A 14,844-nucleotide genomic window follows, 5' to 3' on the forward strand; every position below is an offset into this window, starting at 1 on the left:
TCAGAAATGCTAGCACAAAACCTCAATATACATGCCTAAGTTCTCACATATACATGAGTTTCATGTAGCTAAGTTTCCCCTCCATGGGACGCAGAGATTACTTCCAATTTCTACTCACTTTACAAAGCACTTTTCTTCTTCTTATAAAGCTTTTACCTGTAAGTTTTAAAGCCTTTCAACTGTTCTGTTGAAAATTATCTTTAGGAACAAAAAACACTTTTCAATCATCACTCCTTTTACAGATACCCTCTTTAAATCAAAATGGAACATCTCATAATAAGAAATTTCTTATCTCACAGAGAGAGTTATCTACTGAATGTCTTTAAGATTTCCTACCTGTTAAGCCAGACAGCAAGTTTTCTCATCCCATAGGGAAAAAAAGTTTCATGGCTCTAACATGCTAAACAGGAATGTAACTAAAAGTAGCAAGACTTAGAATCAGAGTTCACACACAAATTATGGACACATTTAGGGGTACATGGTAATAACAGAACAACCTGCAATTCATCGGTACATATGACCTTTGTTCTAACAACAACAAAAAAACATAAGCAAGACTGAATGTGTTGATAATGAGTAATAAAGTCATGTAAATGTTATGTAGTAACGTATATGGTATATGATTATGAAATGGAAATCAAACTGGACAAATAGAAAGAATGCTCAACCACAAATTCAGACACTAGCTTGTAAAAATTAAATGTGTTTTTCAGAAAATTCACCCAAAAAACTTTAAAATTCATTTATAATTTGCTAAATCTTCTAATTTGTTATGAAACACTGTGAATTTCCAGAATATTGTATGATAATTGTAAAAGGTTTGTGGGAAATTGAGAAGTTTACAAAGACATACAATTTCTCATTAGTGTAAATTGGCAAATTTTATTCTACCTTATAGGTAAAAATCCCTCTTCGATAAGGGCTTTCAGGTAATTCCATCACAAAACCCCACTGGATAGGATCACCTCCCACCAGTCTTTTGCTGAGCACTGCTTTCTCATAAAGACTGCAGAAGTTTCAATGTTTTCAGGTTGGCATTATACAAATGGCAGCAGACAAAACAATGTTAAAAAAAAAATAAACCAAATAAAAGGCTGTACACAAGAACTTATGTTTATTGCAAACAAAAACAAAAAGAGAGAGAGAGGGAAAGAGAGGAAATGGTCAGAAGCACAACATATAAGGTTAAGAATTTAAAAGCATCTTACATTCTGCCCTAATGGCAGCATAATTAATAGGAACAAACGGCCGTCTTGCTGCCTGCCGCAGCCGGAGGGTATTTTTGCAGACCTGACGAGCAAATTTTGTGAAATATGTAGTGTGAAGGAAGAAAGCTTGACGGGTCTTCACTGCAGACTTTGGGCTCCCAGTGTTTCGGACCGGCATCCCCTGCATGGCCTGGCGAGACATGTGACTTCGAACTCGAGGGTCCTATAAAATCAGACACCAACAAACATGTAAAGAACAGAACTTGTCAAAATATAATACTCCTCCCGGAGATGGAAACAACCTAAGTGTCCATCATCGGATGAATGGATAAAGAAGATGTGGCACGTATATACAATGGAATATTACTCAGCCATAAAAAGAAACAAAATTTGTGATGAGGTGGATAGACCTAGAGTCTGTCATACAGAGTGAAGTAAGTCAGAAAGAGAAAGACAAATACCATATGCTAACACATATATATGGAATTTAAGAAAAAAAAATGTAATGAAGAACCTAGGGGTAAGACAAGAATAAAGACACAGACCTACTAGAGAATGGACTTGAGGATATGGGGAGGGGGAAGGGTAAGCTGTGACAAAGCGAGAGAGAGGCATGGACATATATACACTACCAAACGTAAGGTAGATAGCTAGTGGGAAGCAGCCGCATAGCACAGGGAGATCAGCTCGGTGCTTTGTGACCACCTAGAGGGGTGGGATAGGGAGGGTGGGAGGGAGGGAGACGCAAGAGGGAAGAGATATGGGAACATATGTATATGTATAACTGATTCACTTTGTTATAAAGCAGAAACTAACACATGATTGTAAAGCAATTATACTCCAATAAAGATGTAAAACAAAAAAAAGAATATATTTTTAGGGAAGCATAAAAAAAAAAACCTCCTTGCATCCTGTTCAAAGAAAAGCGGTTTTTAAGTCTTTCACTGAAGAATCTATAACTTATTACGGGGGAGAGAATTTAAAAGTATGTACTTTGGAGTAGGAGGTGGGGAGTAGAGAAGGAAACTGGGTGGAAGTAAGGGTGTCTGTGATCCTATTTTTTCTCCTAAATTGACCTTAACAATCCAAAATCACATTCACAACAGTAAAAAATTGCCAGAGGAGAGACTATTTTTTAAAAAAAAATATCGAAGGGGGTCCTTAAATCTTGCTAGCTCTCAAAAAGAACAACCTCCCTCTGGTAGACATAGGTGCTTGATACCTGCCATCTATGAGAATTTTACCAAAATCATATTTTAACTGTTGTTCACCTCAAGATTGAGCCCATGCCCTCTTGTCCCTCCTACGATAGCCCAGGGACAGAAAGAATGCTCAGTTTGTATTTATTACTTTATGCAATAAAACACATTTTCAACAGTACCGAAAGGTTGCAAACTGTTTCCAAAAAAGCCATTAAAACCAGTATTTAATTTGTAAGCTCTCTACTCATGCTAACACCTCCCACACACATTGTTCTTCTTTTGAGTAATCTCTCAAGACCGATACTTTGAATACCTGAAAAAATTGGATTTGTCCCTGCCCCTATATCCATACCCACCCTCAACGTTTCAGTACTACATTTAGCTATAATAGCTTTGTTTGTTTTTAACTTATCCTATACTGTACTTCTGTTTCCAAGGAATGATCCAGGCGCTGAAAAACACTACATTTCTCAACACTAAAAAGACCATTGCTTGTGTACCTCTGTAGCTGGGCTGGGAGGTAACTTCTCCTCTTCCGACTGGGTGGGCATTTTTAGGCCTCCGTATTTTTTCCAATAGAGCCAACAGGTTGCACATAACCTACACTGCATATTAGGTGGGCCCCAAGAATACCACTGATGAGACTGTGTAGCTAAAGACGGAGGAAAAATAAGAAAAAACAAAGAATGCGACATAACTTGTAATATCAATACACATATGGTCAAATATTTAAAAAATATTCCAAAGCCATCTTTAGTTTACAATGTTATTTTTCTTCTTCCAGTTTACCTGACAAACAGGAAAGTCTAATACATGTATGTATTTTTCAAGTGAGAATTCATTAAACCATTTATTTCTATAGATATCAAGTGCCTGTGGCCCTTACTAAGAGGGGCCATTAGGTGAAGAGCCCTATATTATACATTGTGCTGCTGAAGGAGTTTTTGTTGGTTCATTAAAAACATTTTGTACAATATTAAATATTAAAAATATTGTGTAAATTTCTGGAAATAAGTTATCAGAAAGGTATTATTAAACTAAATCCAGGTTTTCAAACCTGTGGTTCAGAAACTACCTCAGGGTTTAAAGTGCTTAGAGGGACCCCTCAGATAAAGGTAGAAAGAAGTCTGACAGAAACAGGTATCTATTTTCCATTCCTTTATTTTAATCAACAGAAAATAATTATTTTACTCTTTCTCTCTTTAAAAACAGAATCCTTTTCCAGACTGTAAGTCCCTGTCAACTGAGCATGCGTAGCCAAAAGCACGGCATGCTTAAGACCTGAGAGCTCGACTGATTCATTCCTGAGCTAAACACTACACACCTGTGTTGTTTTGCTCTGAAGTTTAAAATACTGCCATATAACATTTAAAGTATTCCCACAAGGGATCTGAAGTTTAAGACAGAAAACACTGATGATGAACACTAAGTTAGTAAGGTACATAAAATTATGATTCTGTAAGTTTGCCTAGGAATATCCTTCCCTTGATCTGTAAGTTACCCTTATCAGGTCAAAACGTTCAAACAGCACATCAGGGTGTCAACTAACACTTCATAAACCAATGTCAAAAAGAGAAGATACAGTGATCATTACAGTCAAACTCTCTCTTAGTTTATTGAAAATGATACTGTGAACCCATCATGTATTATTTTGGGAGGACTCCTTGCAAATAGCAGCCTAAAAACCTTTCCTCTTGTAATTTAAAAACAAATAGTAAAATAAGTTGATTTTCTTTAAAACACAAATTTTAAGAATCCTAAACATTGGGCATGGGCCTATTTTGGATTCTGAACATAAAATTTCACTCATATTTAAATATTTATTTTCACCCAAATTAATCATGACATGTCATTTTAGTATGTCAACAAATGCCTTTCTCTTTATATAATTAACTCAAATTCAATGAAAGTGACAAATAGAAAACACCAAATTCTATCTTTCTATAAAGATAAAACTTATATGTATATTATAGTAAGATACATTTTATAATAGATTATTTAATATATGGACCTAAAATTAAAATTGCTTATTTGTCACACACACATAAAAATGGTGAAATAATTATTTAAAGGGATATGTGAGACTACATATAACATGAAAGGGGTTTGTAAGGCAAAAATAAGACACATTAAGCCACTACCACTTGTCTGCAGGATTCTTCTTATTCTCATTTAAATATAAATGAAGTTCAAAATCTAATTGCCAACTCAAAAACAGTTACGCAATCCATGTAAAATTTTGACCAAAAGAATCTAATTTTCAGGCTTCCCTGGCGGCACAGTGGTTAAGAATCCGCCTGCCAATGCAGGGGACACGGATTCGAGCCCTGGTCCGGGAAGATCCCACATGCCGCAGAGCAACTAAGCCCCATGCGCCACAACTACTGAGCTTATTAGCACACAGCTTAGCACACACTGCTCAACAAACCCAGGACACCACAGAAGCAAATCAAAGGAAACCCAATACCTAAACTCAGTGCCCAGGTGGAAGGTAAGGATGGGCACCTGTCCACTCTGAGGCTACATTATTCTGCCCTCTGCGCAGTGCTGACCTCTCGCACCTCCTGCCCGGCAATGCCAGCACAATTCCCTGCCCTTCACCCACAACAGGCATCAGAGGAGCTGGGGAAGCCCTACTGGAGAAAACTTACCATAGCAGCTCTCACAGGCTCGCCCTAGGAGAGGGTTCTGCGGCTGGAATGCGGATCCCACGGCTCCATTCACAGCACCAGGTTTGCCATTGCTGGTGGATATTTGGTTGGGATTTGGTTTGCTGCTTTCAATGAAATATAAAGTGAAGTGATAAAAATGACTTGCATAACAAGGTAAAAGGCTCTACATTTCGTTATTGATTTACCTTAACTACACATAAATAAACATTTGAATGTTTGGTGAAGAAGAAATAAACTGGTAAAAGTAAGGTGTTAAAATGAACCCAAACCACTTATCTTTACAAACCAACATCATGTAAAAACTAATCTCTTGGGCTTCCCTGGTGGCACAGTGTTTGAGAGTCCGCCTGCTGATGCAGGGGACATGGGTTCGTGCCCGGGTTTCGGGAAGATCCCACATGCCGCGGAGCGGCTGGGCCTGTGAGCCATGGCCGCTGAGCCTGCGTGTCTGGAGCCTGTGCTCCGCAACGGGAGAGGCCACAGCAGTGAGAGGCCCGCGTACCAGGAAAAAAAAAAAAACAATCTCTTAAGCCTGACACTCACAAAATAAATACACCGTATCTCTTCTCCACCCAAACACAATTTCCTTAGGACACCCTCTGATAAATTTGAAAGATACAACTTATTAAACTTTATCACCTATCATAAATTCTCCTGAGAATATAATTTTTGGATTAAATAATTGAGCCAAGGGTAGTGTGCTGTGTTTAGAGAAAACCACTGTCCCATTCCTGCTGCTGGTGTGATAGCTGCTGACTCCACGCATTGGCTCTCAAGGGAACTGCACGAAAGCCACATGCCCAACAGAGACACTGTGGATATCAGCAAAGGCATATCTCGAGAGGTAAAAGTTAGCATTTCAGGAGATTGTGACCACCCGTGATTTCTATCATGTTTGAATATTTATTACGAAGATTAAGTAGCACTTGAAATTAGAAAAACCAATAAATGTATTTGAGGCATTTCTTTTTAAGAGGAAAAAGTTATATCTATCAGATTTCCAGAGGCCGTAATTCCTCACAAACACGTAACCCAGATTGTCTTGGTACTTACTGAGCAAACATGGCTCACTTTTTCCCATCTGGGGTAGCCTAACTCCCCTGCTTATCAGCCATGCCTAAGAATACTGTACAGATGTACATAGTGTGTCCTCAATACACGCATAATTCATTTAACATATATTTATTCAGTGCCCAGTAAACAAAAGTGCCAACATCAAGGAGCTTGCATTCCAGAGGAGCTTTCATGTCTATTTGCTGGGCAAAAAATAAGCAAAGTAAATTAGCAAATTATTTGTTAGTAATGAATGCTGAATGACTAAATGCAGACCATACTCTGTCTTCCTGTGGCTTGTGAAGTAATGAGAATTCACAACTCTTAAGACACCTGGAGTTTCAGCACAGAGTAGGCTTGTGAGTTCCCTTTTTGCTGTTTCTCATTCCCACACTTACATTTACCAGTGAAAGCCTAATATGTAAACTTGGCCTGATGACAAATTAAGATTTCTTTCTGGGCTTCCCTGGTGGTGCAGTGGTTAAGAATCCACCTGCCAATGCAGGGGACACGGGTTTGATCCCTGGTCCGGGAAGATTCCACATGCCGCGGAGCAGCTAAGCCCGTGAGCCACAACTACTGAGCCTGCGCTCTAGAGCTTGCGAGCCACAACTATTGAGCCTGCGTGCCACAACTACTGAGCCCGCGTGCCACAACTACTGAAGCCCACACGCCTAGAGCCCGTGCTTCGCAACAAGAGAAGCCAACGCAATGAGAAGCCCGTGCACCACAACAAAGATTAGCCCCCACTTGCCGCAACTAGAGAAAGCCCGTGTGCAGCAACAAAGACCCAACACAGCCAAAAATGATAAAAATAAATAATTTTTTTTTAAAAATAAGATTTCTTTCTGGCACTGTTACTATAATTCTTAGTTGATGCCCCATCACCACCCCAGAAGAAATCATTTAACCTCTGTGTGCACTGAGGGCCCTATTCTATAAACAGGGCTATTATTTACACTTCAAATCTGTTCCAGCAATGTATTTTGAAGACAAATTGGTTTCAAAGACACATTTTAAACCAGACAGAACGTATTTCTCCTCTTACAGTTTTCAGTTGGAAAAGTACAAAATTAAAAGTGGTGATTCAGAATGACTAAGATTTCCAAGGGTATGTAAAAATATTTCTGATTTTTAAAATCTACTATACATAGAAAGAAGTGGTAGCCCCTTGAAGTCAAATGGCTGATAATGTCAGAAGGCTTTCTCCAAATAGGAACATTTCTGACATTTTACACAGGGCAAAATATATGTGTTAAGAGACCTAATACAAATTTACAGTTGAGCGGCCTGAAAAAAAATGAGAGTAAACACAACTTTAGTTGTTCAACTGAATCTAGAATGTTATTTGACTGAATAAACCACTGACCTTAATTCTAATAATCACAAAAGGAAAATGAGTGTGCAAAGATGGAATATAGACAGGTGAACCAATTAAAACATGTTTTGCAAAACCAAGTACCTACAGGTTACTTCTCGGGGGACAAATGGTTAATGTCAATGTGACCATTTGAATAAAGACAAACAGTTTTTTTTTAAGTTTTTAAAGCTGCATTATATGAAACTGCCCTTCCTTTATCTAATGCCCAAACCTTTCCTCCCCTCATCTATGCTCCAGATTGCAGCCCTCCTGCCCTCTTGAGAACTTTGTACACTTGATTCTCTTTCCTGGACCCTCCTCATTACCATGGAAACAGATTTCTCCATATTTAAAAAACTCCCCCATTACTCTATCCAAACTCACCCCTCAATGCCAAGAACTCTCTCGACTGCCTTTTCCAGCCAGTTTTCCTGAGAGCTGCTAATCTTCACTGTCTGCAGCCCTTAGCACTCTATTAAAGATTACCATCGACCTCCGTGTTGCTAAATTCCCTGGCTATTTTTCATTAGCATTTGACACCGTTAACCTCTTTCCCTCCTTGAAAGACACTCCTCTCTCAGGTTGTGTGATAACGCACTCACCTGGCTATCCTTTTTCAGCTATCATACTCTATCTGATATATTGAACAGATTTCCTCAAGTTTGGTCCAAGGCTCTTTTCTCTTATTACTCTAAGAAATCTCATGCACAGTTTCAAGCACAATATTATCTGCTGATGAAGCTCAAATACAGACCTCTAGCCCAGAACTGTCTCCTGAGTTTAAGACCAATATATCTGACAGCATATTCAACACCTCTTTTTGGAGAAAACAAACTCAAAATGACCCAACCTGGTTCTCTGCCGCAGCTTCTCATCATGGTGAACAGCACAGCAATCCACCTAGTTAATTGAGCTAGCCAGAAACCTGGGACTCAGCTTGACATCTCCCCTCTATCTCTCCATACAAGTCAATCACCTCTAAGTAGCATACCATTTCCAGGCCACAGCTCCAGGTCAAGCCACTATCATCTTTCTTCTCCAAGAACTTTCATAATTGGTGTTCTTACATCCACTCCCCTGCTTCCCCATACCATTTTCCAAAATGTAGCCGGTAATCTTAAAGTACGTAGAAATTTAATCATGATACTTACTTGTTTACAATCCAATTCCACTGTTTATCAGATGGCTAACTCCTGGCCCTTGCCTACCGTATTGGCCTCCCATGGCTCACCACTCTCTTCATACCAGCCACACTGCCTTTCTCTCACCTCCGTAACTCTGTTCTGCCCCTTCCCATCTCACAATCCCATTGGCCTGGAAAGCCTCCACCACCTGAATGATCCCTCCTCTACAGTTCACTCAAACTCACCTCCACAAGGAATCTTTCCTGACAGCATCACCTGAGTGTGGTCCCCAGAACAAACTGTCACACCATCTCTTCTTCATCATCAGAGTACTCAACACACTGGGTGACTAGCTGTTGGGCATCTGTCTCCCCCACAATAGAATGTAGGCTCCAGAAGACAACGTGTCTTCTTAACTGATCTACCTCTAGTAGTGAACAGAGTGCTTTGCATGTATATAGGAGACTGCCAGTCTCAAAAGAATGACAGTATAAAATAATTCTTGGGGATTCTCTGGTGGTCCAGTGGTTAGGACTTTGTGCTTTCACTGCCATGGACCTGGATTTGATCCCTGGTCGGGGAACTAAGATCCCACAAGCCATGTAGCACAGCATCCCCTCCCCCAAAGAACTTAATCTATTATTTGTTTTAAAATAATATTTCAGAGTTAATTGGGAAATTCTTCAAAGAACTCAGATTCTTATCCAACTCAACAGTACAGATTCATAACAGAATTTATTATGAATAATAAATTCATAATAAATAGAATTCATATATTCTATTTATATACATGATTTATATAACACTTTTTAAAAGTATGATTAGAAACTCTGTCTTGATCTTCAAAAGTCATTCACTTGGATCAGGGATTGGCAGAGTAAATGTTTTAAGCTTTGTGGGTATTATAATTTCTGTCGCAACCATTGAGCGCTGTCATTGTAGCACAAAAGCAGACAGAGACAATACATAAATGAATGAACATGGCTGTATTCCATAACACTTTATTTACAAAAACTGGTGGCAGGTCAGATTTGACCCACATACTGGTCTTTGACTTAGTCTTTGACTTAGATCAAGGCTTAGATCAAGACTCCAAAGTCAATGCAAAACAGAATAGCAACAATTATCTGGGTTATTTGCTGAAAACTGGCTTAATGTACTTTTCCTTTGATGTGACAGCACTGCAAAGTATAAGAAAGCTGGTATGCTTGTTTTTGAAAATCTAAGACACATGAATCACAGCAGTGTTTTCTTTGGGGAGTTGTTCTTTTATAGATTAGTCAAATAAAACATATAATTTTCTAAAATATTAGAAACCACTCTGCAGGAAGGACGTTACAGCTCTGAATAAAAATTATGGACCCTGTAAATTACATGTTATCTATCTTGAGATAAAAGATTCATAAGAAATATAACAATTCAGTGTCTATGAGGCCTCCTGTATATAAAAATATATCAAAATTCAGTAAACAAAAGGGGAGGTATAAAACAACTGTACTGAGCTCAAAGAGTGAAAAAGCTCAAATCAGTACACAGAACGCTGTAGTAAATTTCATTTTAATCCCCAAAGAACGTAGGATAGCACTATATACATGGTGCTCAATAAATTTTCCTGAACAAATGAACTGTCAAACTCGTGACCTCAAAAAAAGATAATTCATTTAAAATGTAGCAAATGAAAAGAAAATTGGCATTCATTTTGATATGACAATGATTTCTAAACCAAAAGGACAATAATGATAGAATGCTAGGCATCTGAAACCTATTCATTATTTATCCAATGATTTACAAAGTTTGGTTCTAATTACGTCCCCTAACCCTTTCCCCAAGCAAACAATGTAAAATTCTCAACCAAATAAACGACATACCTCAAAAGGGCAACACACATTACCCAAACAAAATACATTAAACAATACAGAAGTTTCAAAAGTTGCTAGCTTTCTGAAACACATTTGCTTCAAATAATATTTTCATAGGTTAGTTTTCTAACACTTTCCCTGAAGCTTTTTATTAATTTAAATTTTTTTTTTTTTTTTTTTTTTTTTTTTTGCCACGCTGTGTAGCATGTGGGATCTTAATTCCCGACTAGGGATCGAACATGCACCCCCGTGCAGTGGAGTGTTAACCACTGGACCACCAGGGAAATCCTCCCTGAAGCTTTGATGGCATGTTTCCTCTGGTCCTTTTGTTAGCTGACTTGGGGTTTCCCCCACCAGCCATTTTTCTTTCTAAAAAAGGTCATTTAAGTGGCACTAAAATGGAAAGCAAACAGTGCTTTGTAGTGGAAGAAAATAAGATACGTAAAGAAATTCAAATTTGGCTGAAAATGTTAATATTTTGTTTTGAAGAGAATTAGTACCATGGCAAATATTTTAATAGATTTCCATTACTTACTAAGTTGGGATATACACTTGTTTCAGCTTACTCTCAGCTTCTGCTGCTTTTAGACGTTTCTAATTCAAAAGATAGATAAAATATTTTACACATGATGTCGAATAATTATTACCACTTCACCTGCCTTAAAAAATTCACAAGAAAATAAAACATTAAAGTATACTTCAAAAATTGCCTTTTTAAGATGAGCTTTTCTTTCATGCACGTAAACTGCAATGGTTTGTAAGAAAAAATCACTAGATTCTGAGGTACAGAACTACAAGTATTAAAAACATTTTAGGCACAACTTTTAAAAGTAAAGCAATGAACAACTGTTTCCTATTCCTCCATGAGTAAATAAACAGGACTTATAAGTAACCATTTTTACTTTTCACAGTTTCTATTTATTTCTTTTTTGCCTTTCTCAGAGGGAAAAAAAAATACATAACCTTTGCTTTTAGAAAATTATTCAGAGATGATTAGTTTCCAAAGTCCATGAAAGAGAAGGAGACAGTAACTAATCTAAGTCCAATTAAATAAGCATGTACCCTCAAGTGTTGGGAGACATGCAGTAAACTTTAAAGCTTGGCTGAACTCATGTCGGATTTTTAGGAACCAATTAGGAGCCAAATGCAGGGAAAGGAATGGGGAAAAGATTATAAAATCACATCCAGAGAGTGATCAACACAATAATAAATGCAAATAGGGAAGGAAAATAATGTATGGTAGATACTCAAAATGAAGACAAATCAGAATATAAGACAACCCTCCATTTGCTCAATGAGAAGAAAACAAAAACATTTAAGGAGACAACTTAAAACTTTTAAAGAAGGAGTCCAGATTTTGGGAAATAATTTTTATCCAAATACTTTCAACCATCCTTGATGCCATCATCACCACCATCTATCTTCAGGGACTCTTTTCACTTTGAATAACACAGGTTTTCCAGAGCACATGGTCTTCATGCTACCTAAGTTGTTTGAAGTAAGTATTTGGGGTGGTGGTGGGGTGGTGGTGGGGGAACAACTTTATTAGGAAAGCCAACAGGCGAGAAGATGGCAGACTAATGTCCTAAAGAACCATCTTGCCTGGATTTGGATGCTAGTTTGAAATGAGCACTTTCTGAATTATATATGATGTGATGCTGGGAATTTTTCAACAAGCCATGGGTATTTATTCACTATTCACAACCTCAACAACTCACTATGGTAATTTTTAAAGTGATCTTTAAATTGTATTTTTACAGCATCTAACACTTGCCACTGGGTGATCATATACTTAGGAAAAATAATGTCTGTGTTAAATATACTTGCCCCTTTACCAGTTCTGACATGTTAACTAGAAGAATATAATATACTGACTGAGGTCACTTGAGGAAAATGTACCTTTCCCCCAAAAGTAGTATTACTCAAAACAGGTAACTGATTACCTCAATTTGGGACATTTGGGGAGAATTTACAAAATAAGTGATTCCCTGCTTTTAGAGATAATTTTGGAAAAAAAAGTTGCGTGCTTTTGCACGAAGTATCAAACTAGTAAAGACTAACTACTACAGTTAAGGTCAAAGACCTTTGCGGGGTATACCCTATACTGTGGGGTATAACCACAAAAATGTCTAGGAGGGTTCAGAAGATCTTTTACATAGTTTAAGTCATTCCTGTCAACTATACTCACAAAGAGATGAAGCACCAGGCACCTACAAGGAAAACAATACCTCTCTATTGGTATCTTTCCCTGTTGTCTGTCCAAAATATTTATCATAATGGAATCTGAAGTAAAGAAAATATCGAGACTAAAATCTTAAAATAATATGTTAAAGATATGAAATCATGTACTTTAAAATGGTCTAGAAAAGATAAAGCAAACAAAACAAATTTAAAACTAAGCATATTGCTAAGAAATATTAATGTATAAATAGAAAGTTCATTTTAATGCAATTGTATTGGTAGCAATATGAAAAAATTACCTGCTGCACATATCTGTCAGTAGTTTTCCACATGTAATAATATTCAATGATGCTAGTCAATGATTTCCAAGGGAGCTGAAAAAAAATTTAACATGATAATGAAAACAAGCTACCGTAGAAACTCTTTTCCTTTAAAACCACTTCTTAAAAATAAGGAGGTAATAATCCACATGGAAGATGCATTCTAGAAGAAATGTTTGAAAAACTGAAATTAATTCTGAGCAAAAGGGTCCCCAAACAAGTTCTATTCAGCTAGAGATGCACATTCCATTTCTCAACTTCCATTCTGTTAAAAATTATAAACCTTACGACTGAAAATATTTCATGACTTACTCAGTTTTTCTCAGGCTATAGGTGGGGTGGAAGTACAATTTTTAGAAATGATATTTTAAAGAATCTGGACTGAGTTCTTCAACTTCCAAAGATGCCACCTACAACTGGGGGTCATTGGTCTCTGGTATAATATTTCTCATCCTTTCCAAAACTGCTCTATTCTGATCTATTTTGTTGTAAATAAAATGAAAACCTAAATCTCTGAAAAAGAACATAGCCAAGTGTGGCACATATTAGAAAAATAGGAAGCTTGTCTGCTATGTTCCATAATTATTCAAAATGGCCAAATGAGCCTTTACTTATGAGACCCACGATGAAAGAATATATTTAATATGTCCCTCTGTAAAGGGAGATCTGTTAGTCTTCCAAGATGCAAATCAGGGCAGATCAAACAAAATGACTGATAACATTCGAGTTTTAGCTGTCGTGGCAGATTTTACTGATAGATGACTCAGCACCCTCTGACTCCCAGCTTGCCCTAATGCACCACTGGGTTTAGAGTTAAAATAGTTCTTCCCAGACCCCAGTGCAGCTAAGGGTCTGTTTATGACCCACATGTACAACAACCATGCAATTCCTGTCATCTTCACGTTTAACTCACCTGTTTGGTCTGAAGAGAAAAATAAATGGAGTTTAGAAAAAGGACGTTATTTTAAAACTTAACTGGGTGGCAACTTCAACAAATGTGATCTCCTTACAGGAACAGATCGGCACAGCTGGCATTTGGATTGCAGTTAAAGCAAACATAATTTTCTCCCATTTAACAAGCAATCTAATGGAGCTGAAAGTGTCTGAGGGATGGCGTTAAGGAGCCAACTACAGCAACACCTCACAGGACAGCTGAGGCATAGTCGCCCAGGGTTTTAAGCAAGCCAAAACCTCTTATCCCCTTAATTATTCTTCTTCTGGGAAATAGGCCCGGGCATGCAATTTACCTGGAAGCCTGAGAAAAGAAAACCAAGTGACCCTGTAACCTGAGCTTCCTCACGAGCCAGAGTTTATCCAAGCCATAAAGTCCTAATCAGCTGGACTCGGCACCAGCACACTCTCATCCAGGAGCAGTGTAGGTCACACTCCTGAGGTAGTATCCTTTCTCCCTCAGCCCTCACTCAGCTTTCATGGGAGTTCCAACCCGTCAACTGAAGAGGAAAAAATCCGAATGTGGCAGATGGCTCCGCATGATGTAGGGGCACCGACTGGAATTATACTGCTGCAGCATTTCAGCCCCAGGCCGGAGTGACTGTGAAGCCCAGTGAAGAAGGGAGATCTTTTTGGAGGGCAGAACGTTAGAGTGGACATCTGGTTTTCTACTTTGAGTTGCAAGAGAGATGGCCAGAGGTACTAATCCATACCCATCCATGGACAATGGTTATTTACTTGTCACAATGATCAGGGACTTGAAAGGAATGAGATTAGAGGACTGGTAACAATGATGCTTATAAAAGAGGTTTGTGGGTCAGACATCTGAGGGTGGGCCTGGCTGTGAGGATATTTGAGCCCCCATGGTCACAAAGGCTCCTCTGCAAAGGAGGTTTTTCACTCGTCTGCTGGAT

At 38.1% G+C, this 14,844-nt stretch overlaps 1 protein-coding gene across 14 annotated transcripts in view; it reads right to left on the reverse strand.

Moving 5' to 3' along the window:
* MTA3 (metastasis associated 1 family member 3) overlaps positions 1 to 14,844 on the reverse strand; it is a 169,905-nt gene that overhangs the window by 40,945 nt on the left and 114,116 nt on the right. For 13 of the 14 annotated variants that reach the window (XR_004521825.2, XR_004521826.2, XM_073791404.1 and 10 more), the window contains 5 exons: positions 12,959 to 13,033; positions 11,014 to 11,072; positions 5,062 to 5,186; positions 2,911 to 3,062; positions 1,209 to 1,431 (listed from right to left, as the gene is read on the reverse strand). Coding sequence is in view for 12 of the 14 variants with exons in the window: in XM_073791404.1 (XP_073647505.1) it covers positions 1,209 to 1,431; positions 2,911 to 3,062; positions 5,062 to 5,186; positions 11,014 to 11,072; positions 12,959 to 13,033 (634 nt within the window). In the remaining 2 variants the exon portion in view is untranslated. The remainder of the gene's footprint in view (positions 1 to 1,208; positions 1,432 to 2,910; positions 3,063 to 5,061; positions 5,187 to 11,013; positions 11,073 to 12,958; positions 13,034 to 14,844) is intronic. The other variant, XM_073791403.1, reaches the window with a different exon arrangement.

The sequence above is a fragment of the Tursiops truncatus genome, chromosome 14 (genome assembly GCF_011762595.2).
Source record: "Tursiops truncatus isolate mTurTru1 chromosome 14, mTurTru1.mat.Y, whole genome shotgun sequence".
Classification (NCBI taxonomy): domain Eukaryota; kingdom Metazoa; phylum Chordata; class Mammalia; order Artiodactyla; family Delphinidae; genus Tursiops; species Tursiops truncatus.